Genomic DNA, 27688 nt, shown 5'->3' with positions numbered 1-27688 from the left:
ATAGCCATCGACGCCAGTTTCCTCCACCACTCTATATTACCAGGACATGAGGTGTTCAGTAATATACAGGAGTAGATCATGAAACTGAAATATAAATAGCTCAATCATCTATAGACAGAGGCTAATGTCAACATACCATACTACCGCTACTACTACTACTACTACTACTACTACTACTACTACTACTACTACTACTACTACTACTACTACTATAGCTACAGACGGCAGAATGAAGGATACTGCTTGGGTTTATATCATGGTATCTTTTAAAAGACTGTCCTAGACCCAGATAAGACAAGCAGAGAGATGGGGAATTGAGAAGATTGAAGGATGGAGAGTGAGATGGAACAAATTAATATTTTTCCCATGAGATCTGTAGCCTGCAGTATATCAGTCAAGGTTATGAATAGCAAGAAAGAACATTTAGATGGTAAATGATCAACGATCAGCAGTGAAAAAACAACTGGACCTGTATGTGAAGACAACAGACCAATAGAACTATCTGGTTAAAGCCATGATCAAACCGATAGATATTCCCACAGAAGACCACTAATTCCAACAAGACATATAGGTAGAAGCCAGTGGAGGCTGCTGAGGGGAGGACGGCTCATACTAATGGCTGGAACGGAACAAATGGAATGTCATCAAACCATGTGTTTGATGTATTTGATACCTTTCCACTCATGCCGCTCCAGCCATTACCACAAGCCCGTCCTCCCCAATTAAGGTGCCACCAACCTCCTGTGGTAGAAGCATCACTATACTTATAGAACAGTTTGAGCTTACAGTAGCCTGGAAACAATCCATTTCACTGAGCTGAACTGCTTGCCTCTCCTTCTCTACAAATATGTATGGCAGAACATACACATCCCCCTATAGAGACCATGGCAGAACATACACATCCCCCTATAGAGACCATGGCAGAACATACACATCCCCCTATACAGACCATGGCAGAACATACACATCCCCCTATACAGACCATGGCAGAACATACACATCCTCCTATAGAGATCATGACAGAACATACACATCCTCCTATAGAGACCATGGTAGAACATACACATCCTCCTATAGAGACCATGGCAGAACATACACATCCCCCTATAGAGACCATGGCAGAACATACACATCCCCCTATAGAGACCATGGCAGAACATACACATGCTCCTATAGAGACCATGGCAGAACATACACATCCTCCTATAGAGACCATGGCAGAACATACACATCCTCCTATAGAGACCATGGCAGAACATACACATCCTCCTATAGAGACCATGGCAGAACATACACATCCTCCTATAGAGACCATGGCAGAACATACACATCCCCCTATACAGACCATGGCAGAACATACACATCCTCCTATAGAGATCATGACAGAACATACACATCCTCCTATAGAGACCATGGCAGAACATACACATCCCCCTATACAGACCATGGCAGAACATACACATCCCCCTATAGAGACCATGGCAGAACATACACATCCCCTATAGAGATCATGACAGAACATACACATCCTCCTATAGAGACCATGGCAGAACATACACATCCTCCTATAGAGACCATGGCAGAACATACACATCCCCCTATAGAGACCATGGCAGAACATACACATCCTCCTATAGAGACCATGGCAGAACATACACATCCTCCTATAGAGACCATGGCAGAACATACACATCCCCCTATAGAGACCATGGCAGAACATACACATCCCCCTATAGAGACCATGGCAGAACATACACATCCCCCTATAGAGACCATGGCAGAACATACACATCCCCCTATAGAGACCATGGCAGAACATACACATCCTCCTATAGAGACCATGGCAGAACATACACATCCTCCTATAGACACCATGGCAGAACATACACATCCTCCTATAGAGACCATGGCAGAACATACACATCCTCCTATAGAGACCATGGCAGAACATACACATCCTCCTATACAGACCATGGCAGAACATACACATCCCCCTATAGAGACCATGGCAGAACATACACATCCTCCTATAGAGACCATGGCAGAACATACACATCCCCTTATAGAGACCATGGCAGAACATACACATCCCCCTATAGAGACCATGGCAGAACATACACATCCTCCTATAGAGACCATACAAATCCTCCTATAGAGACCATGGCAGAACATACACAACCTCCTATAGAGACCATGGCAGAACATACACATCCTCCTATAGAGACCATGGCAGAACATACACATCCTCCTATAGAGACCATGGCAGAACATACACATCCCCCTATAGAGACCATGGCAGAACATACACATCCTCCTATAGAGACCATACACATCCTCCTATAGAGACCATGGCAGAACATACACATCCCCCTATAGAGACCATGGCAGAACATACACATCCCCCTATACAGACCATGGCAGAACATACACATCCTCCTATAGAGACCATGGCAGAACATACACATCCTCCTATAGAGACCATACACATCCTCCTATAGAGACCATGGCAGAACATACACATCCTCCTATAGAGACCATGGTAGAACATACACATCCCCCTATAGAGACCATGGCAGAACATACACATCCCCCTATAGAGACCATGGCAGAACATACACATCCTCCTATAGAGACCATGGCAGAACATACACATCCTCCTATAGAGACCATGGCAGAACATACACATCCTCCTATAGAGACCATGGTAGAACATACACATCCTCCTATAGAGACCATGGCAGAACATACACATCCTCCTATAGAGACCATGGCAGAACATACACATCCTCCTATAGAGACCATGGTAGAACATACACATCCCCCTATAGAGACCATGGCAGAACATACACATCCCCCTATAGAGACCATGGCAGAACATACACATCCTCCTATAGAGACCATGGCAGAACATACACATCCCCCTATAGAGACCATGGCAGAACATACACATCCCCCTATAGAGACCATGGCAGAACATACTCCTATAAGGCCATACACATTCTCCTATAGAGACCATGGCAGAACATACACATCCTCCTATAGAGACCATGGCAGAACATACACATCCTCCTATAGAGACCATGGCAGAACATACACATCCTCCTATAGAGACCATGGCAGAACATACACATCCTCCTATAGACACCATGGCAGAACATACACATCCTCCTATAGAGACCATGGCAGAACATACACATCCTCCTATAGACACCATGGCAGAACATACACATCCTCCTATAGAGACCATGGCAGAACATACACATCCTCCTATAGAGACCATGGCAGAACATACACATCCTCCTATAGAGACCATGGCAGAACATACACATCCTCCTATAGAGACCATGGCAGAACATACACATCCTGCTATAGAGACCATACACATCCTCCTATAGAGACCATGGCAGAACATACACATCCCCCTATAGAGACCATGGTAGAACATACACATCCCCCTATAGAGACCATGGCAGAACATACACATCCTCCTATAGAGACCATGGCAGAACATACACATCCTCCTATAGAGACCATGGCAGAACATACACATCCTCCTATAGAGACCATGGCAGAACATACACATCCTCCTATAGAGACCATGACAGAACATACACATCCCCCTATAGAGACCATGGCAGAACATACACATCCCCCTATAGAGACCATACACATCCTCCTATAGAGACCTACTGCAGAGAGTGCATACCTTGTCCAGCCAGTGAGTCATCTGGTCACATGTTTATTTTTATATTATTTAACCTTTATTTAACTAGGAGAGTCATTTAAGAACAAATTCTTATTTACAATGACGGCCTACCCCAACCAAACCCTGACGACACTGGGCCAATTGTGCTCTGCCCTATGGGACTCCCAATCATGGCCGGATGTGATTCAGCCTGGATTCGAACCATTGACTGAAGTGACGCCTCTTGCAATGAAATGCAGTGCCTTAGAACACTGCACCACTCGGGACCCCAACAAAGTGTCACACCAACCAGCCAGTCAGTTAGCCAGTCAGCAAAGCAACCAGCCAGTCAGCCAGCCAGTCAGCCAACCAGCCAGTCAGTCAGTCAATCAGCCAACCAGCCAACCAACCAGTCAGTCAGCCAACCAGCCAACCAAGCAACCAGCAAGTCAGCCAGCCAGTCAGCAAAGCAACCAGTCAGTCAGCCAACCAGCCAACCAACCAGTCAGTCAGCCAACCAGCCAACCAACCAGTCAGTCAGTCAGTCAGCCAACCAGCCAACCAACCAACCAGCCAGTCAGGCAGTTAGTCAGTCAGTCAGTCAGTCAGTCAGTCAGCCAGCCAGTCAGCAAAGCAACCAGCCAGTCAGCCAGCCAGTCAGCCAACCAGCCAGTCAGCCAACCAACCAACCAGCCAGCCAGACAGCCAGCAAGCCAGTCATCCAGTCAGCCAGCCAGTCAGCAAAGCAACCAGGCAGTCAGCCAGCCAGTCAGTCAGCCAACAAACCAGCCAACCAACCAGCCAGCCAGACAGCCAGCAAGCCAGTCATCCAGTCAGCCAGCCAGTCAGCAAAGCAACCAGGCAGTCAGCCAGCCAGTCAGTCAGCCAACAAACCAGCCAACCAGCCAGGCAGCCAGTCACCCAGTCAGCCAGTCAGCCAGCCAGAAAGCCAGCCAGTCAGCATAGGACAGGCCTGCTCCAGTGATCTAGAGAAATGCTGACACAGCACACATGGACTAGCCCCCTCCCCCACTACTGAGGGTGGACCTTCCTCCCTCTCCTCCTCCTCCTCCTCCCCTTCTCCTTATATGCAAAAAAACACATTTCCATTTCAGACTTGTGTGTAACAGGACACATATATATTTTTACTTTTTACCCACAATATCCAATTGGTAGTTACAGTCTTGTCCCATCACTGCAACTCCCGTACGGACTCGGGAGAGGCGAAGGTCAAGAGCCATGCGTCCTCCAAACACGACCTTGCCAAGCAGCACTGCTTCTTGACACACTGCCTGCTTAACACGGAAGCCAGCCACACCAATGTGTCGGAGGAAACACAGTACAACTGGCGACCGAAGTCAGCATGCATGCGCCAGGCCTGCCACAAGGAGTCGCTAGAGCGTAATGGGACAAGGACATCCCAGCCGGCCAAACCCTCCCCTAACCTGGACAACGCTGGGCCAATTGTGCGCCGCCTCGTGGGTCTCCTGGTTGAGGTCCGCTGCGACACAGCCTGGGATCTAACCCAGGTCTGTAGTGACACCTCAAGCACTGCGATGCAATGCCTTACACCGCTGCGCCACTCGGGAGGTCCAACAGGACAAATATAAGCACCCCCCATATGATTCTTATTATAGTACCTGGTCCTAGTCTAAATTAAGTTTAGGAGTGTGTCTCCTAATCCCACTAAGAAATCATTAGGCGATAGTGTGAGAAACGTGGAGTGTCAATAGAGGACTAGAGGGCGTGTGACAGTGTGACAGCACTTTGACCTCTGCTCTCTCCCTCTCTCCACTCAATAGGACACTACTACCAGAGACCTCCACTCAATAGGACACTAACAAAGATGATCAAGTGATGATCCAAAAATCGGTAGGACACTACCCTCACCGCTGGCAGTCCCTTCCCTGTCCCCTCCCTGTGCTTTCCCTGTCTGACCCTGTTCCTCCCTGTTCCATCCCTTTCTGACCCCTATTCCATCCCTGTCCCTCCCTGTTCCATCCCTGTATGTAAACCCCTGTCCCTCATGTATGTCCCACCTATGTCCCACACCTTAAACTCCCAGGCAGGAGTGCCAGTCAGAGTCTCCGCTCTGTCCTCTGGCCTATAGACCTTGTCCTGTAGACACTACCAGAGTCTGTCCTCTGTCACCTGGCCTATAGACCTTGTCCTGTAGACACTACCAGAGTCTGTCCTCTGTCACCTGGCCTATAGACCTTGTCCTGTAGACAGTACCAGAGTCTGTCCTCTGTTACCTGGCCTATAGACCTTGTCCTGTAGACAGTACCAGAGTCTGTCCTCTGTTACCTGGCCTATAGACCTTGTCCTGTAGACAGTACCAGTGTCTGTCCTCTGTTACCTGGCCTATAGACCTTGTCCTGTAGACAGTACCAGAGTCTGCCCTCTGTTACCTGGCCTATAGACCTTGTCCTGTAGACAGTACCAGAGTCTGTCCTCTGCTACCTGGCCTATAGACCTTGTCCTGTAGACAGTACCAGAGTCTGTCCTCTGTTACCTGGCCTATAGACCTTGTCCTGTAGACAGTACCAGAGTCTTCCCTCTATCACCTGGCCTATAGACCTTGTCTGTAGACAGTACCAGAGTCTGTCCTCTGTTACCTGGCCTATAGACCTTGTCCTGTAGACAGTACCAGAGTCTGTCCTCTGTCACCTGGCCTAGAGACCTTGTCCTGTAGACAGTACCAGAGTCTGTCCTCTGTCCCCTGGCCTATAGACCTTGTCCTGTAGACAGTACCAGAGTCTTCCCTCTGTCACCTGGCCTATAGACCTTGGCTGAATCTCAAACTGAACACTTTGAGCACTTCGAGCCCTTGATCACTCGATATATGCGTTCACAAGTCAATCGAGTTAATCTCAAAGGCTAGTTGTCGAGTCATTGAGGGCTCCACTGTGCCCTTCGGAAGCTTCTTTATTGACTGGGCATCCTATGCCAACTCAGTGCCCTTGGCAGCAACTTCTTCCGATGAATCTTATCATGTTACCTAGCAACAACAGTCCCTACTACATCACCCTCAAAAAAAGTCGGAATAAATCAAGATATATCAAGGAATCTGTAATTCATTTTGAAGTTTAATTTCGAGGTCTTAGTCGTGTGATTTTACAAGTTAGCTAGTTAGCTAGCTACTGTAGTAAAAATGTTTTTATCACAATGAACATGTTTTAATGATGCAGCAACTGCCTGTTCTACCCCGAATCAGAACAGTATTGAGTTAGCTGCTGCTGCCCCAACGTTACAACTTAGCGATTGGTGCTTTGGAAATATGCTGAAGCACGGACTGACTGCTGGGAACATGTCTACAACTTCATCAGAAAGCTGTCAAACTATCCTAAATAAGTGATAAGCTACATGCTGTTTATCAGTGCAGTGCCCAACATCCTTAGCTAGCTAGCTAACATTAGATCCCTATGTTTAACAGTGCAGTGCCCAACATTCTTAGCTAGCTAGCTAACATTAGATCCCTATGTTTAACAGTGCAGTGCCCAACATTCTTAGCTAGCTAGCTAACATTAGATCCCTATGTTTAACAGTGCAGTGCCCAACATTCTTAGCGAGCTAGCTAACATTACATCCCTGTGTTTAACAGTGAAGCTAGCTAGCAGCAGGCATGCTACAACAAGCCAACACCAGCTGATGGAATCACGTTAGAGAGATGTAATTTTGTTTTCACTGTCAATGGGAGTATGTGTCTGTGTCTGCTGCAGGTCCCCAGTACCTGTGCTTCATAGCAAGTGAGTCATGCTACAAGACAGGTCATGGGAGACAATGCTCGCGAATTTAGGAATATTGATAAGTGACAGTTGGGACATTGTATGCACATTGTCTCAATGCTCATTTTGGTCAAAACACTGTTAGACTGGAGTGATCACTATCGAACACAACAGCAAGTGGCCACTCAATAAAGGGCTTAGGGGCCAAGTGTTGGGTTTGACATTCAGCCCTCGTCCTGTAGTATTATTAATGACCAGACGACTGGGCTGTTTAGGAAACATGTTGTAGCTCATTATGACTGTGGTGCAGCGGACAGAACAGAGAGAGACACAGCGGGTTGCTGCCACCACTCCCTGCCCAGCCTCCCTCTGAACAGCAGTACACTGTGAAGAGAATACTAGACTAGTACACACACACAGATGTGCAGATTCAAAACATGCCAATATGCACAAACACACCCACACACCTACACACTCACACACCTACACACAGATAGGGAGATTTAAAACACACACACACACACACACACACACACACACACACACACACACACACACACACACACACACACACACACACACACACACACACACACACACACACACACACACACACACACACACACACACACACTAAATGATGAACACTGAAGAGACAAGGTCAGCTAGGACCCAGCAGTATGTAGGTGATGGACATCTTTTCAGATACTGCACTAACGCTGGTCACCGAGCAGGGGGTGATAACAACAGCGTCTGTAAGGTAATGTAGGCTACCCCCTTAGTGGCGTGCTGAACAGCATAGGACGTGATATGATGACCACTACCCTGTGTTATAATCCCCCAGTAAGGACCAGCATGGACCTGGGAGGAGGATGAAGAGGAGGAGGAGGAGGCGATGAGGAGGAGAGGAGGAGCAGGGAAGAGCGCCTTCTGGCCCGATTGATGCGATGCCTTCTGCAAGACAAGCTGCTCTGCTCTGCTCTCCCAGGAGGAGGGGAAGAAAACAGGGCGAGAGAGAGAGAGAGAGAGAGAGAGAGCGGGGGAGAGAGAAATAAAGACAGAGAGTGTGAGAATGCGAGGGAGGGAGGGAGGGAGGGAGATATATAGAGAGAGAGTGGGAGAAGGATAGAGAGAGAGGGAGAGAGAGAGATGCGAGAGAGCGGGAGACAGGTGAGAGAGGGAAGAGAGAGAGATAGGGCAATGGGAGGAGTGATAAACACATAGCAGAGATGTTAAAGGTCAAATGTAACATATTCCTGTAATACTAGGCTGTCTGTGGGGGGGGGGGGGGGGGGGGTGAAGGCCACACCACATAAACTAACAGCATAAGGAGGGGGACGTGAGAATCATGCTAATGTTGTTTTAATTACAGGTGGATAGGCCATGTAATAAACAACATGATGTACCTGACATTACAGGTGGATAAACAACATTATGTACCTGACATTACAGGTGGATAAACAACATTATGTACCTGATATTACAGGTGGATAAACAACATGATGTACCTGACATTACAGGTGGATAAACAACATGATGTACCTGATATTACAGGTGGATAAACAACATGATGTACCTGATATTACAGGTGGATAAACAACATGATGTACCTGATATTACAGGTGGATAAACAACATTATGTACCTGATATTACAGGTGGATAAACAACATGATGTACCTGATATTACAGGTGGATAAACAACATTATGTACCTGACATTACAGGTGGATAAACAACATGATGTACCTGACATTACAGGTGGATAAACAACATTATGTACCTGATATTACAGGTGGATAAACAACATGATGTACCTGACATTACAGGTGGATAAACAACATGATGTACCTGATATTACAGGTGGATAAACAACATGATGTACCTGACATTACAGGTGGATAAACAACATGATGTACCTGATATTACAGGTGGATAAACAACATGATGTACCTGATATTACAGGTGGATAAACAACATGATGTACCTGATATTACAGGTGGATAAACAACATTATGTACCTGATATTACAGGTGGATAAACAACATGATGTACCTGATATTACAGGTGGATAAACAACATTATGTACCTGATATTACAGGTGGATAAACAACATGATGTACCTGATATTACAGGTGGATAAACAACATGATGTACCTGATATTACAGGTGGATAAACAACATTATGTACCTGATATTACAGGTGGATAAACAACATGATGTACCTGATATTACAGGTGGATAAACAACATGATGTACCTGATATTACAGGTGGATAAACAACATGATGTACCTGATATTACAGGTGGATAAACAACATGATGTACCTGATATTACAGGTGGATAAACAACATGATGTACCTGATATTACAGGTGGATAAACAACATGATGTACCTGATATTACAGGTGGATAAACAACATGATGTACCTGATATTACAGGTGGATAAACAACATTATGTACCTGATATTACAGGTGGATAAACAACATGATGTACCTGATATTACAGGTGGATAAACAACATGATGTACCTGATATTACAGGTGGATAAACAACATTATGTACCTGATATTACAGGTGGATAAACAACATGATGTACCTGATATTACAGGTGGATAAACAACATTATGTACCTGATATTACAGGTGGATAAACAACATGATGTACCTGACATTACAGGTGGATAAACAACATGATGTACCTGATATTACAGGTGGATAAACAACATGATGTACCTGATATTACAGGTGGATAAACAACATGATGTACCTGACATTACAGGTGGATAAACAACATGATGTACCTGATATTACAGGTGGATAAACAACATTATGTACCTGACATTACAGGTGGATAAACAACATGACGTACCTGATATTACAGGTGGATAAACAACATGATGTACCTGATATTACAGGTGGATAAACAACATGATGTACCTGATATTACAGGTGGATAAACAACATTATGTACCTGATATTACAGGTGGATAAACAACATGATGTACCTGATATTACAGGTGGATAAACAACATGATGTACCTGATATTACAGGTGGATAAACAACATTATGTACCTGATATTACAGGTGGATAAACAACATGATGTACCTGATATTACAGGTGGATAAACAACATGATGTACCTGATATTACAGGTGGATAAACAACATGATGTACCTGATATTACAGGTGGATAAACAACATGATGTACCTGATATTACAGGTGGATAAACAACATGATGTACCTGATATTACAGGTGGATAAACAACATGATGTACCTGATATTACAGGTGGATAAACAACATGATGTACCTGATATTACAGGTGGATAAACAACATGATGTACCTGATATTACAGGTGGATAAACAACATGATGTACCTGATATTACAGGTGGATAAACAACATGATGTACCTGATATTACAGGTGGATAAACAACATGATGTACCTGATATTACAGGTGGATAAACAACATGATGTACCTGACATTACAGGTGGATAAACAACATGATGTACCTGATATTACAGGTGGATAAACAACATGATGTACCTGATATTACAGGTGGATAAACAACATGATGTACCTGATATTACAGGTGGATAAACAACATGATGTACCTGATATTACAGGTGGATAAACAACATGATGTACCTGATATTACAGGTGGATAAACAACATTATGTACCTGATATTACAGGTGGATAAACAACATGATGTACCTGATATTACAGGTGGATAAACAACATGATGTACCTGATATTACAGGTGGATAAACAACATGATGTACCTGATATTACAGGTGGATAAACAACATGATGTACCTGATATTACAGGTGGATAAACAACATGATGTACCTGACATTACAGGTGGATAAACAACATGATGTACCTGATATTACAGGTGGATAAACAACATTATGTACCTGATATTACAGGTGGATAAACAACATGATGTACCTGATATTACAGGTGGATAAACAACATGATGTACCTGACATTTGATTTGGTTTGATTACAGGTATCCCAGCATGGGAGTAATAAGGACATATGTTGTTCAAATCAAACCAAATGTATTTGTCACATACGCATGGTTAGCAGGTGTTAATGCAAGTGTAGCAAAATGCTTGTGCTTCTAGTTCCAACCATGCAGTAATATCTAACAAGTAATCTACCAATTCCACAACTACCTTGTACACACAAGTGTAAAGGAATGAATCCGAATATGAACATAAACAGCCTTCCCTGTAGCTCAGTTGGTAGAGCATGGTGTTTGCAACGCCAGGGTTATGGGTTCGATTCCCACGGGGGGCCAGCAGAGAAAGAAAAAAAATGTATGAAATGTATGCGTTCACTACTGTAAGTCGCTCTGGATAAGAGCGTCTGCTAAATGACTAAAATGTAAAAATAAATAAATAAATGAGTGATGGCCGAACGGCATATCAATATAAATAATTCCCAAATTAAAAAGCTTTACCATAGGTGATAATAAACACATTCCTGTGACTCTAGAACGCCTTTGCTAATTGAGTGGGGCCAAGTGTAGTTGCTAGGTAAACTATGTGGATTGTGGAGGAATATGACACAGGCTACATCCATAGGATTGAAGGTACCTGATGCAGTGCTAAACGACCTTTCCGGGGGCATAGGAGACGATCATGATGCTGCACCTGCAATGTTTCTCATTTCTGACAGGAACCACAGCTCAGATAACTGCGTATTGAAAGCATTGCGAATATCCCCATTCCCCCTCGTGTCGCAGAGACATCTGTCCGCATCAGCAGTATCTAGCCTTCAGAAGGTGGGTGACAGGCATCATTTTACCCCTGATATGAAATTACAGCGTTTAGCCCCAATTTACATGCCCCCCCCCCTTCCTCCTCTGCCCAATAATGACCCCATATATTGTGACGCTGCTGAACTGAGGATATAAATATTATTATATCCAGTGGGCTGGGAGAAGGGCAATGCGCCTACACGCTCTGCGGTATTCCAAATGGCCATTACGCAAAAGGAGACCACCAGCAATGTGAAATAAATGCATCCTATGCATTATCCCTGTTGGCTATATCAATTCGTTGCAGTGAATCTGTATGACAATAATCCCTATATGATTATGAATATTATCTGCTTGGTCCCATTACCTATTCCCTTCCCATTGGAATGGGACCAAGCGCTGCTCAAGCAGATTTGCAGGCTACGCTACGTTTCCTGCAAACTCTCACTCACTCTCACATGCATAACAAGGTATGGAAAAGGAGGCTGTAAACCGGTTTCCCGTTTTGCTTACCTGCCCACCGTTTGGTTGGCGAGCTGTCGCATTCGATTGAATTGCTTCTTCATCTTGTATTTTCTGCGTTAACACCTATGGGGAAAAAGACTCCGCATTTCTCTTAAAATAATGGCCCGTACTCCGCAGAGGCACAAGAGAAAATCCACCCTCTCATACTTTCTTTCCCTCATCGCAATTGTTAAAACATTGAAAATGCGCTGAATTACATATTTTCACTGCATTTTCCCGTATCCATTCGCCCTATACACCCAGTGCAGAGATGCTGGATCAATTCGCCGCTATGGGCAGCAGAGAGTGACAGTGTCATGACACGCTACGCGGCAAAGCACTGTGGGTAGTGTAGTAAATCGTGAACTGTTCCAACACATCCCACTCAGCATCAATTATTATGGATGACCAAGGGAATTAATAGTGTTTCCAATTGAATTATCAATAAATGACATGCTTACAGTTATGTTGTAGATAGGACATGGGTCGGTAGGTTATGATAAATGTCATAGGGCCAACTTTTCCAATGTTTAGCCTACATCAAGGGGGGCAAAAATCAATGGCCAACAGGTAACAGTAAAGGCCTGACAACAAGTGTCCTATTGACATGGCTGTTTGTGTCAAACTTGTAATGTAACATTCTTGTTGCCATGCATGACAAGAAACTCAGAGTGGTTCCCGAGTGGCACAGTGGTCTTAGGCACTCCATCTCAGTGCTTGCATTCACTACTGTAAGTCGCTAAATGACTAAAATGTAATGTAAATGTTACTACAGACACCCTGGTTTGATTCCAGGCTGTATCACTACCAGCTGTGATTGGGAGTCCCATAGTGCGGCACACAATTGGCCCAGCGTCGTCTGGGTTTGGCTAGTGTAGGCCGTCATTGTAAATAAGATTTTTTCTTAACTGACTTGCCCCTTTAAATAAAGGTTAAATAAAGGTTTAATAAAGGTTACATTTAAAATGTAGAAATAGAACTGAATCAGGATGTTATCCAGATTACACTACCATCATGTGGTTTCTATGTGTCAGTACACTACCATCATGTGGTTTCTATGTGTCAGATTACACTACCATCATGTGGTTTCTATGTGTCAGTACACTACCATCATGTGGTTTCTATGTGTCAGTACACTACCAACATGTGGTTTCTATGTGTCAGATTACACTACCATCATGTGGTTTCTATGTATCAGATTACACTACCATCATGTGGTTTCTATGTGTCAGATTACACTACCATCATGTGGATTCTATGTATCAGATTACACTACCATCATGTGGTTTCTATGTGTCAGATTACACTACCATCATGTGGTTTCTATGTGTCAGATTACACTACCATCATGTGGTTTCTATGTATCAGATTACACTACCATCATGTGGTTTCTATGTGTCAGATTACACTACCATCATGTGGTTTCTATGTGTCAGATTACACTACCATCATGTGGTTTCTATGTATCAGATTACACTACCATCATGTGGTTTCTATGTGTCAATACACTACCATCATGTGGTTTCTATGTGTCAGTACACTACCAACATGTGGTTTCTATGTGTCAGATTACACTACCATCATGTGGTTTCTATGTGTCAGTACACTACCATCATGTGGTTTCTATGTATCAGTACACTACCAACATGTGGTTTCTATGTATCAGATTACACTACCATCATGTGGTTTCTATGTGTCAGTACACCACCATCATGTGGTTTCTATGTATCAGATTACACTACCATCATGTGGTTTCTATGTGTCAGATTACACTACCATCATGTGGTTTCTATGTGTCAGATTACACTACCATCATGTGGTTTCTATGTATCAGATTACACTACCATCATGTGGTTTCTATGTGTCAGTACACTACCATCATGTGGTTTCTATGTATCAGATTACACTACCAACATGTGGTTTCTATGTATCAGATTACACTACCATTATGTGGTTTCTATGTGTCAGTACACTACCATCATGTGGTTTCTATGTGTCAGATTACACTACCATCATGTGGTTTCTATGTGTCAGTACACTACCATCATGTGGTTTCTATGTATCAGATTACACTACCATCATGTGGTTTCTATGTGTCAGATTACACTACCATCATGTGGTTTCTATGTGTCAGATTACACTACCATCATGTGGTTTCTATGTGTCAGATTACACTACCATCATGCGGTTTCAATGTGTCAATAGACTACCATCATGTGGTTTCTATGTATCAGATTACACTACCATCATGTGGTTTCTATGTGTCAGTACACTACCATCATGTGGTTTCTATGTATCAGATTACACTACCATCATGTGGTTTCTATGTATCAGATTACACTACCATCATGTGGTTTCTATGTGTCAATACACTACCATCATGTGGTTTCTATGTGTCAATACACTACCATCATGTGGTTTCTATGTGTCAGTACACTACCATCATGTGGTTTCTATGTGTCAGATTACACTACCATCATGTGGTTTCTATGTGTCAGATTACACTACCATCATGTGGTTTCTATGTGTCAGATTACACTACCATCATGCGGTTTCAATGTGTCAATAGACTACCATCATGTGGTTTCTATGTATCAGATTACACTACCATCATGTGGTTTCTATGTGTCAGTACACTACCATCATGTGGTTTCTATGTGTCAGTACACTACCATCATGTGGTTTCTATGTATCAGATTACACTACCATCATGTGGTTTCTATGTATCAGATTACACTACCATCATGTGGTTTCTATGTATCAGATTACACTACCATCATGCGGTTTCAATGTGTCAATAGACTACCATCATGTGGTTTCTATGTGTCAGTACACTACCAACATGTGGTTTCTATGTGTCAATACACTACCATCATGTGGTTTCTATGTATCAGATTACACTACCATCATGTGGTTTCTATGTGTCAATACACTACCATCATGTGGTTTCTATGTGTCAGATTACACTACCATCATGTGGTTTCTATGTGTCAATACACTACCATCATGTGGTTTCTATGTATCAGATTACACTACCATCATGTGGTTTCTATGTGTCAATACACTACCATCATGTGGTTTCTATGTTTCAGATTACACTACCATCATGTGGTTTCTATGTGTCAATACACTACCATCATGTGGTTTCTATGTGTCAGATTACACTACCATCATGTGGTTTCTATGTTTCAGATTACACTACCATCATGTGGTTTCTATGTGTCAATACACTACCATCATGTGGTTTCTATGTGTCAATACACTACCATCATGTGGTTTCTATGTGTCAGATTACACTACCATCATGTGGTTTCTATGTATCAGATTACACTACCATCATGTGGTTTCTATGTGTCAGATTACACTACCATCATGTGGTTTCTATGTGTCAGATTACACTACCATCATGTGGTTTCTATGTATCAGATTACACTACCATCATGTGGTTTCTATGTGTCAGATTACACTACCATCATGTGGTTTCTATGTGTCAGATTACACTACCATCATGTGGTTTCTATGTATCAGATTACACTACCATCATGTGGTTTCTATGTGTCAATACACTACCATCATGTGGTTTCTATGTGTCAGTACACTACCATCATGTGGTTTCTATGTGTCAGATTACACTACCATCATGTGGTTTCTATGTGTCAGTACACTACCATCATGTGGTTTCTATGTATCAGTACACTACCAACATGTGGTTTCTATGTATCAGATTACACTACCATCATGTGGTTTCTATGTGTCAGTACACTACCATCATGTGGTTTCTATGTATCAGATTACACTACCATCATGTGGTTTCTATGTGTCAGATTACACTACCATCATGTGGTTTCTATGTGTCAGATTACACTACCATCATGTGGTTTCTATGTATCAGATTACACTACCATCATGTGGTTTCTATGTGTCAGTACACTACCATCATGTGGTTTCTATGTGTCAGATTACACTACCATCATGTGGTTTCTATGTATCAGATTACACTACCATTATGTGGTTTCTATGTGTCAGTACACTACCATCATGTGGTTTCTATGTGTCAGATTACACTACCATCATGTGGTTTCTATGTGTCAGTACACTACCATCATGTGGTTTCTATGTGTCAGTACACTACCATCATGTGGTTTCTATGTGTCAGATTACACTACCATCATGTGGTTTCTATGTGTCAGATTACACTACCATCATGTGGTTTCTATGTGTCAGTACACTACCATCATGTGGTTTCTATGTGTCAGATTACACTACCATCATGTGGTTTCTATGTATCAGATTACACTACCATCATGTGGTTTCTATGTATCAGATTACACTACCATCATGTGGTTTCTATGTATCAGATTACACTACCATCATGTGGTTTCTATGTATCAGATTACACTACCATCATGCGGTTTCAATGTGTCAATAGACTACCATCATGTGGTTTCTATGTATCAGATTACACTACCATCATGTGGTTTCTATGTATCAGATTACACTACCATCATGTGGTTTCTATGTATCAGATTACACTACCATCATGCGGTTTCAATGTGTCAATAGACTACCATCATGTGGTTTCTATGTGTCAGTACACTACCAACATGTGGTTTCTATGTGTCAATACACTACCATCATGTGGTTTCTATGTATCAGATTACACTACCATCATGTGGTTTCTATGTGTCAATACACTACCATCATGTGGTTTCTATGTGTCAGATTACACTACCATCATGTGGTTTCTATGTATCAGATTACACTACCATCATGTGGTTTCTATGTGTCAGATTACACTACCATCATGTGGTTTCTATGTGTCAATACACTACCATCATGTGGTTTCTATGTATCAGATTACACTACCATCATGTGGTTTCTATGTGTCAATACACTACCATCATGTGGTTTCTATGTTTCAGATTACACTACCATCATGTGGTTTCTATGTGTCAATACACTACCATCATGTGGTTTCTATGTGTCAGATTACACTACCATCATGTGGTTTCTATGTTTCAGATTACACTACCATCATGTGGTTTCTATGTGTCAATACACTACCATCATGTGGTTTCTATGTGTCAATACACTACCATCATGTGGTTTCTATGTGTCAGATTACACTACCATCATGTGGTTTCTATGTGTCAGATTACACTACCATCATGTGGTTTCTATGTATCAGATTACACTACCATCATGTGGTTTCTATGTGTCAGATTACACTACCATCATGTGGTTTCTATGTGTCAGATTACACTACCATCATGTGGTTTCTATGTATCAGATTACACTACCATCATGTGGTTTCTATGTGTCAGATTACACTACCATCATGTGGTTTCTATGTGTCGGATTACACTACCATCATGTGGTTTCTATGTATCAGATTACACTACCATCATGTGGTTTCTATGTGTCAATACACTACCATCATGTGGTTTCTATGTGTCAGTACACTACCAACATGTGGTTTCTATGTGTCAGATTACACTACCATCATGTGGTTTCTATGTGTCAGTACACTACCATCATGTGGTTTCTATGTATCAGTACACTACCAACATGTGGTTTCTATGTATCAGATTACACTACCATCATGTGGTTTCTATGTGTCAGTACACTACCATCATGTGGTTTCTATGTATCAGATTACACTACCATCATGTGGTTTCTATGTGTCAGATTACACTACCATCATGTGGTTTCTATGTGTCAGATTACACTACCATCATGTGGTTTCTATGTATCAGATTACACTACCATCATGTGGTTTCTATGTGTCAGTACACTACCATCATGTGGTTTCTATGTATCAGATTACACTACCATCATGTGGTTTCTATGTATCAGATTACACTACCATTATGTGGTTTCTATGTGTCAGTACACTACCATCATGTGGTTTCTATGTGTCAGATTACACTACCATCATGTGGTTTCTATGTGTCAGTACACTACCATCATGTGGTTTCTATGTGTCAGTACACTACCATCATGTGGTTTCTATGTGTCAGATTACACTACCATCATGTGGTTTCTATGTGTCAGATTACACTACCATCATGTGGTTTCTATGTGTCAGATTACACTACCATCATGTGGTTTCTATGTATCAGATTACACTACCATCATGTGGTTTCTATGTGTCAATACACTACCATCATGTGGTTTCTATGTTTCAGATTACACTACCATCATGTGGTTTCTATGTATCAGATTACACTACCATCATGTGGTTTCTATGTATCAGATTACACTACCATCATGTGGTTTCTATGTATCAGATTACACTACCATCATGTGGTTTCTATGTATCAGATTACACTACCATCATGCGGTTTCAATGTGTCAATAGACTACCATCATGTGGTTTCTATGTGTCAGTACACTACCAACATGTGGTTTCTATGTGTCAATACACTACCATCATGTGGTTTCTATGTATCAGATTACACTACCATCATGTGGTTTCTATGTGTCAATACACTACCATCATGTGGTTTCTATGTGTCAGATTACACTACCATCATGTGGTTTCTATGTGTCAATACACTACCATCATGTGGTTTCTATGTATCAGATTACACTACCATCATGTGGTTTCTATGTGTCAATACACTACCATCATGTGGTTTCTATGTTTCAGATTACACTACCATCATGTGGTTTCTATGTGTCAATACACTACCATCATGTGGTTTCTATGTGTCAGATTACACTACCATCATGTGGTTTCTATGTTTCAGATTACACTACCATCATGTGGTTTCTATGTGTCAATACACTACCATCATGTGGTTTCTATGTGTCAGATTACACTACCATCATGTGGTTTCTATGTGTCAATACACTACCATCATGTGGTTTCTATGTGTCAGTACATTACCATCATGTGGTTTCTATGTGTCAGTACACCTATTCTTCCTAACAACTGATTTCGAGGAACCGTACTTAGAGTAGGAGTGCTGATCTAGGATCAGATCCTCCTTGTCCACGCAATCTTATTAGTTATGGTATAAAGCAAAACTGATCCTAGATCAGCACCCTGAGAGACTATTTAGAAAAGGACCCTGATCTTTTCCAGGCTGCGTCATATCTGGGCGTGATTGGGAGTCCCATAGGGCGGTGCACAATTGGCCCAGCGTTGTCCGGGTTTGGCCTAGGGTAGGCCGTCATTGTAAATAAGAATTTGTTCGTAACTGACTTGCCTAGTTAAATAAAGGTTTAATGAGATTACAGGTAACCTGGTCCCCAGGCTCCAGATAAAGAGCCGGCTGGTGAATGAGATTACAGGTAACCAGTTTCTCAAGAGGGGGTGCCTGAGTAAATACTGAGAGAAACTTTCCACCAGTATAACCAGTGGTATCAGAGAGAGACTTTCCACCAGTATAACCAGTGGTATCTGAGAGAGACTTTCCACCAGTATAGCCAGTGGTATCAGAGAGAGACTTTCCACCAGTATAACCAGTGGTATCTGAGAGAGACTTTCCACCAGTATAACCAGTGGTATCTGAGAGAGACTTTCCACCAGTATAACCAGTGGTATCAGAGAGAGACTTTCCACCAGTATAACCAGTGGTATCAGAGAGAGACTTTCCACCAGTATAACCAGTGGTATCAGAGAGAGACTTTCCACCAGTATAGCCAGTGGTATCTGAGAGAGACTTTCCACCAGTATAACCAGTGGTATCAGAGAGAGACTTTCCACCAGTATAACCAGTGGTATCTGAGAGAGACTTTCCACCAGTATAACCAGTGGTATCAGAGAGAGACTTTCCACCAGTATAACCAGTGGTATCTGAGAGAGACTTTCCACCAGTATAACCAGTGGTATCAGAGAGAGACTTTCCACCAGTATAACCAGTGGTATCTGAGAGAGACTTTCCACCAGTATAGACTGTCCACCAGTATAACCAGTGGTGTCAGAAAGAGACTTTCTACCAGTATAACAAGTGGTATCTGAGAGAGACTTTCCACCAGTATAACCAGTGGTATCAGAAAGAGACTTTCCACCAGTATAACCAGTGGTATCTGAGAGAGACTTTCCACCAGTCTAACCAGTGGAATCAGAGAGATAATTTCCACCAGTATAACCAGTGGTATCTGAGAGAGACTTTCCACCAGTATAACCAGTGGTATCAGAGAGAGCCTTTCCACCAGTATAACCAGTAGTATCAGAGAGAGACTTTCCACCAGTATAACCAGTGGTATCAGAGAGAGACTTTCCACCAGTATAACCAGTGGTATCAGAGAGAGACTTTCCACCAGTATAACCAGTGGTATCAGAGAGAGACTTTCCACCAGTATAACCAGTGGTATCAGAGAGAGACTTTCCACCAGTACAACCAGTGGTATCAGAGAGAGACTTTCCACCAGTATAACCAGTGGTATCTGAGAGAGACTTTCCACCAGTATAACCAGTGGTATCAGAGAGAGACTTTCCACCAGTATAACCAGTGGTATCAGAGAGAGAGACTTTCCACCAGTATAACCAGTGGTATCAGAGAGAGACTTTCCACCAGTATAACCAGTGGTATCAGAGAGAGACTTTCCACCAGTATAACCAGTGGTATCAGAGAGAGACTTTCCACCAGTATAACCAGTGGTATCAGAGAGAGACTTTCCACCAGTATAACCAGTGGTATCAGAGAGAGAGACTTTCCACTAGTATAACCAGTGGTATCTGAGAGAGACTTTCCACCAGTATAACCAGTGGTATCAGAGAGAGACTTTCCACCAGTATAACCAGTGGTATCTGAGAGAGACTTTCCACCAGTATAACCAGTGGTATCTGAGAGAGACTTTCCACCAGTATAACCAGTGGTATCTGAGAGAGACTTTCCACCAGTATAACCAGTGGTATCAGAGAGAGACTTTCCACCAGTATAACCAGTGGTATCAGAGAGAGACTTTCCACCAGTATAACCAGTGGTATCAGAGAGAGACTTTCCACCAGTATAACCAGTGGTATCAGAGAGAGACTTTCCACCAGTATAACCAGTGGTATCAGAGAGAGACTTTCCACCAGTATAACCAGTGGTATCTGAGAGAGACTTTCCACCAGTATAACCAGTGGTATCTGAGAGAGACTTTCCACCAGTATAACCAGTGGTATCTGAGAGAGACTTTCCACCAGTATAACCAGTGGTATCAGAGAGAGACTTTCCACCAGTATAACCAGTGGTATCTGAGAGAGACTTTCCACCAGTATAACCAGTGGTATCTGAGAGAGACTTTCCACCAGTATAACCAGTGGTATCTGAGAGAGACTTTCCACCAGTATAACCAGTGGTATCAGAGAGAGACTTTCCACCAGTATAACCAGTGGTATCTGAGAGAGACTTTCCACCAGTATAACCAGTGGTATCAGAGAGAGACTTTCCACCAGTATAACCAGTGGTATCTGAGAGAGACTTTCCACCAGTATAACCAGTGGTATCAGAGAGAGACTTTCCACCAGTATAACCAGTGGTATCAGAGAGAGACTTTCCACCAGTATAACCAGTGGTATCAGAGAGAGACTTTCCACCAGTATAACCAGTGGTATCTGAGAGAGACTTTCCACCAGTATAACCAGTGGTATCGGTGTCATGCTGTTCCTAAAGTTTATACGTCACTGGAACGTTTGACTCCACATAAAAAGTGCCAGGCAGAGGCATTGTTTATTACAGTATTTAATCCCCAAATCGTTCTTCGGTAATGACCTTGAGTAGTGATTCAAAGGTAATCGGCAGATCCCTATCTGATGTTATCATTCTGTTGATCTCACCAACAACGCATATTTAATACAACTTGTTTTCCATGTTCAAAATGTTTAAAAATATGTTTTATAGTTTTATGCTCATTAATTCATTGTGGATTTATGGTAGAACTTTACTTTAAGAGTTGATTTTGATATGCCACATAATTGAATTTCTCACACAAGAACATTAAGTCTCTGTAATAGAATGTCACCATCCACTCCCACAGTAAGAGTAGGTTTTATTACTCAATTATGCTGAGTCATTAACTGAAATTCATTATTACACTTCTCTACCCACTTCTTTACTGGTTGCTAACCAACCAGTAAAACAGGAACAACTAGACAAGCAGAGGAAAGAGAGTACACATGGAGGATGGAGACATTGATAAAGCACATTTCAGGAACCTTGCTCCTTACATAATAAACTAGTTATCACTTCACTGTAAGTTACTCTGTAACACTTTACAGTAAGTTGCTCTGTAACACTTTACAGTAAGTTGCTCTGTAACATGTTCCATTAAGTTGCTCTGTAACACTTTACAGTAAGTTGCTCTGTAACACTTTACTGTAAGTTGCTCTGTAACACTTTACAGTAAGTTGCTCTGTAACATGTTCCATTAAGTTGCTCTGTAATCCTTTACAGTAAGTTTCTCTGTAACACTTTACTGTAAGTTGCTCTGTAATCCTTTACAGTAAGTTGCTCTGTAACACTTTACAGTAAGTTGCTCTGTAACACTTTACTGTAAGTTGCTCTGTAACACTTTACAGTAAGTTGCTCTGTAACATGTTCCATTAAGTTGCTCTGTAATCCTTTACAGTAAGTTTCTCTGTAACACTTTACTGTAAGTTGCTCTGTAATCCTTTACAGTAAGTTGCTCTGTAACACTTTACAGTAAGTTTCTCTGTAACACTTTACTGTAAGTTGCTCTGTAACATGTTCCATTAAGTTGCTCTGTAACACTTTCCATTAAGTTGCTCTGTAACATGTTCCATTAAGTTGCTCTGTAACATGTTCCATTAAGTTGCTCTGTAACACTTTACTGTAAGTTGCTCTGTAACACTTTACAGTAAGTTGCTCTGTAACACTTTACAGTAAGTTGCTCTGTAACATGTTCCATTAAGTTGCTCTGTAACACTTTCCATTAAGTTGCTCTGTAACATGTTCCATTAAGTTGCTCTGTAACATGTTCCATTAAGTTGCTCTGTAACACTTTCCATTAAATCAAATCAAATCAAATTTATTTTTATATAGCCCTTCGTACATCAGCTGATATTCTCAAAGTGCTGTACAGAAACCCAGCCTAAAACCCCAAACAGCAAGCAAAGCATGTGAAAGAAGCACGGTGGCTAGGAAAAACTCCCTAGGAAAAACTCCCTAGAAAGGCCAAAAACCTAGGAAGAAACCTAGAGAGGAACCAGGCTATGAGGGGTGGCCAGTCCTCTTCTGGCTGTGCAGGGTGGATATTATAACAGAACATGGTCAAAATGTTAAAATGTTAAAATGTTCATAAATGACCAGCATGGTCAAATAATAATAATCATAGTAGTTGTCGAGGGTGCAACAAGCACGTCCGGTGAACAGGTCAGGGTTCCATAGCCGCAGGCAGAACAGTTGAAACTGGAGCAGCAGCACGGCCAGGTGGACTGGGGACAGCAAGGAGTCATCATACCAGGTAGTCCTGAGGCATGGTCCTAGGGCTCAGGTCCTCCAAGAGAAAGACAGAAAGAGAGAAAGAGAGAATTAGAGAGAGCATATTTAAATACACACAGGACACCGGATAAGACAAGAGAAATACTCCAGATGTAACAGACTGACCCTAGCCCCCCGACACATAAACTACTGCAGCATAAATACTGGAGGCTGAGACAGGAGGGATCAGAAGACACTGTGGCCCCATCCGATGATACCCCCGGACAGGGCCAAACAGGCAGGATATAACCCCACCCACTTTGCCAAAGCACAGCCCCCACACCACTAGAGGGATGTCTCCAACCACCAACTTACCGTCCTAAGACAAGGCCGAGTATAGCCCACAACGATCTCCGCCATGGCACAACCCAAGGGGGGGCGCCAACCCAACCCATTAAGTTGCTCTGTAACATTTTCCATTAAGTTGCTCTGTAACATGTTCCATTAAGTTGCTCTGTAACATGTTCCATTAAGTTGCTCTGTAACATGTTCCATTAAGTTGCTCTGTAACATGTTCCATTAAGTTGCTATGTAACACTTTACGGTAAGTTGCTCTCATACAGTGGTAGTAAACTAGTAATAACTACAACTCATGTACTCACGTACATTCACTTAGTGACCCAATATACACACTAGAACTCTAGAAACACAACACACACACACACACACATATATATATATATATATATATATATATATATATATATATATATATATATATATATATATATATATATATATACAGGTTATATGACTATGCAACACCTGTTATGTTCACCATGTAGCCTACACAACTATGTAGGCCCTGTATCAGATCCTCCAATACTGTACATTCCTTGTCCATTATAAACTGTACACATTGTTCCCTTCACAAAAGAGAAAGCAGAGCTAACTCTCCCTGGTGTTGGTATAGCAGGGCCTCTAAGTAGTGTCAGTGGTAAGACAACACCTCAGTGTTCCCATGCCCCAAGTCTCTCTTTACAGCAATCAATCCCCGACCCATGCTCATCTTTACCTGCAAGTCGGTCTTGCTCCTTCAACCTGCCAGGGACTCACATGAATTATTTGCTGAGGATACTGAAGGCATTTGAGAGCGCACTTTCTCTCTGTGTCTCGGTGTCTCATTCTGTCTCGGTGCCTCTCATGTGTCTCTGTGTCTGTTTCTGTCTCCCTTTCTCTGTTCACATTGTCAGAATATACCATGTGCCAGTAGGACATAAAGATACTTTGGCACATGATGCGATGGTTATCTAGTCCTTCTAATAAAGTAACTGTAGCCTGTACTTTTAAATGTCACTGAAGTTCTCATTAAACAGGTAAAACAACTTACAACCAGAAACGCACAACAATGGTCTCCATGAGAGGTGCTGGGATTGCAACCCTCACCATTCTATATTGAGGACTTGTTGCCAACAACATATGGGGCAGTTATATGGTGAGCAGGGGTAGTTATAGACCTATGGTAATGGGTGAATATGGAGGCATGTTCACAGGGGCCTCCTTTTCTTTTGATCTTAGGACCAATATTTCAACCATTATTAATCAAATCACCATCATAAAGTGTATAAATTTAGGAAATAAGACAATGCCTTTTCCTCTAAGTCATTCCATAAACTCACTTTATTGCAGAAACCAGAGTGACTGAACCAGCGCTGTTTCATTCAGTGACTTAATTAGATCCTTTCCAGGTCATTGAGGACAAACAGGCATACAAGAAACACACTGTGCAAGTTCAAACTATATGGCACTACAATATATATTGACAGAATGAACAAAATGACATGTTTCAATTAATTAAGTGCAATAAATTGTCTTCATGAGAGCATGAGTGAAGAAGAGAAAATTAGACCATACAATAACAAGAAATGGGTCATCTATCAAGTAGTGCGTAATGACGCACCATGCATATGCTAGAGCCATATGGCTCTGGCTTTGTGGGCTATGCCAATATAATCCAAGGAAGTGTGGCAGCTACCATTGCCATCAATGTGAATATCACAAGCAGAACGACCAAGCAACGTGCCGTTGTGCAAATCCTGATTCGCCGTCTCCTGCGGTTGGGTTGGGGAACAACAGGCATAGTGTCCAGGCTAACCGCATCTTCATCAGCCATGGGTCGGCCCTGGGCACTGATGATGAAAATCTGAGACTTTCTGTGGTCGGGACTGATCAGTGATAGTATCCGTCGACTCCTGCATCTCTCTGAAATCCACCTAAAGTGTCTCCCAATCCAGCTCAGTCCACTTGAATCAGACGGTGAGCTACTATGCCCTGACGCGCGTCGTGTTTCATGGTGATGCTGTGGGTTACCAGGTGCTGGTGGAGGGACAGGGACCTTCAAGGTCTGCCTGCCTCCTTCCTCGGCCTCTTTCCCTGGGGCGAGAGGAACCCCAACCTCCTGTTGTTTCTTGATGAAAGTCAGGTGTCGGCAGACGGGACAGATGATGGTGTCTCTGATGACGCCGTCCCTGTTGATACTGACTAAGGTTTTTACCAGACAGTCGTGGCAGAAAACGTGTCCGCAGCTCAGGGTCCTCTCCGTGCCGGAGAGACTATCATAACACACGGGACACTCAGAGTCCTCCTGGCTCTGCGAGTCCCGTTCCTCCTCTTGATGTCCGTCGAATGGTGTCATCCTGGAGCCTTTACGCGCTGCCTGGCAGTGCTATCCACACCGGTGGTGCACCATGGAATCACCAATAATCCTAATAACAACTGTTGGTGCCTCGGGATTTGACTATAGTTCCAACAGCGAGAATAAAGCTGATTTCAACAGGCTAGGATCCCGAACCTACCTGCCTGAAGGTCTGTTGCACTGGCTGAGTGAAACCAAAACACGTGCCACTCCTCCCATACAGGGCAGTGTCTCCCTCTCAGGGATGGCTGTCATCTATACCCATAGGCTACACCTGTGTGACTCGCTGCTCTTCTGGTGCGTTCAGTTTCCCCTGAGTGACAAAATCAGCCAAACAGGATTTGGAATGTTTGAGAAAGAACACTGCAGATGTAATTCCAGTGACAGTCATGTCCCACCATTCTCCAAACCATGAAGTCTGACCCACAGAACAGATAAGCTATGTGTTATTGAGGTTGACTTCATAGAAATGCTTTGTAATTCATTTGATATTGGTGCACACCCTTGCGAAAAAGATTGCAGTCAGTCTGCAGTATAACTGCCGTTAGAGTGAGTATAATTGCAGTATGCTGCAAATACTGTGTACAAAATAACACAGTTCTTCTACTGCAGTAATTTTTCCAGTGCAACTGCAGTTAGTTACAGTGCAGTATAACTCACTGCAGTTATTCTGCAATTACTGCGTCCAAAATACCAGAGCCAAATACATGTTTACTGCAGCTTCAAAACTACAACCCTTTTTTGTAAAGGCATAGCCTATAAGCTAAACATAGAAGAAATACTGGCCCACTGAATACAACAACATTTTGGCTATATCCACTCAAATACGAAATACTCGCAACAGGCTACTATGGGAAGTGCAGTATTGCTACAACTATTAGCCTATTAAATTCATTTCTAGGCTGCCTGTGAATGAGGATTTGAA

The 27688-nt window shown here is 42.6% G+C and overlaps 2 protein-coding genes across 2 annotated transcripts in view; both read right to left on the bottom strand.

Moving 5' to 3' along the window:
- Nucleotides 1–12985, bottom strand: part of LOC106606243 (rho GTPase-activating protein 44) — a 111947-nt gene extending 98962 nt beyond the window's left edge. The window contains 1 exon segment of the mRNA XM_045719723.1: nucleotides 12700–12985. Coding sequence (XP_045575679.1) covers nucleotides 12700–12752 — 53 coding nt within the window. The 5' untranslated portion in view covers nucleotides 12753–12985.
- A 12748-nt stretch (nucleotides 12986–25733) lies between these two features.
- Nucleotides 25734–27047, bottom strand: LOC123743381 (RING finger protein 222). The gene has a single exon (XM_045719722.1). The coding sequence runs from the start codon at nucleotides 26761–26763 to the stop codon at nucleotides 26068–26070; it is 696 nt and encodes a 231-aa protein (XP_045575678.1). The 5' UTR covers nucleotides 26764–27047; the 3' UTR covers nucleotides 25734–26067.
- Nucleotides 27048–27688: the final 641 nt, after the last annotated feature.

The sequence above is a fragment of the Salmo salar genome, chromosome ssa06 (assembly GCF_905237065.1).
Source record: "Salmo salar chromosome ssa06, Ssal_v3.1, whole genome shotgun sequence".
NCBI classification, from domain to species: Eukaryota; Metazoa; Chordata; class Actinopteri; order Salmoniformes; family Salmonidae; genus Salmo; species Salmo salar.
This window is presented reverse-complemented; position numbering and strand designations above follow the sequence as displayed.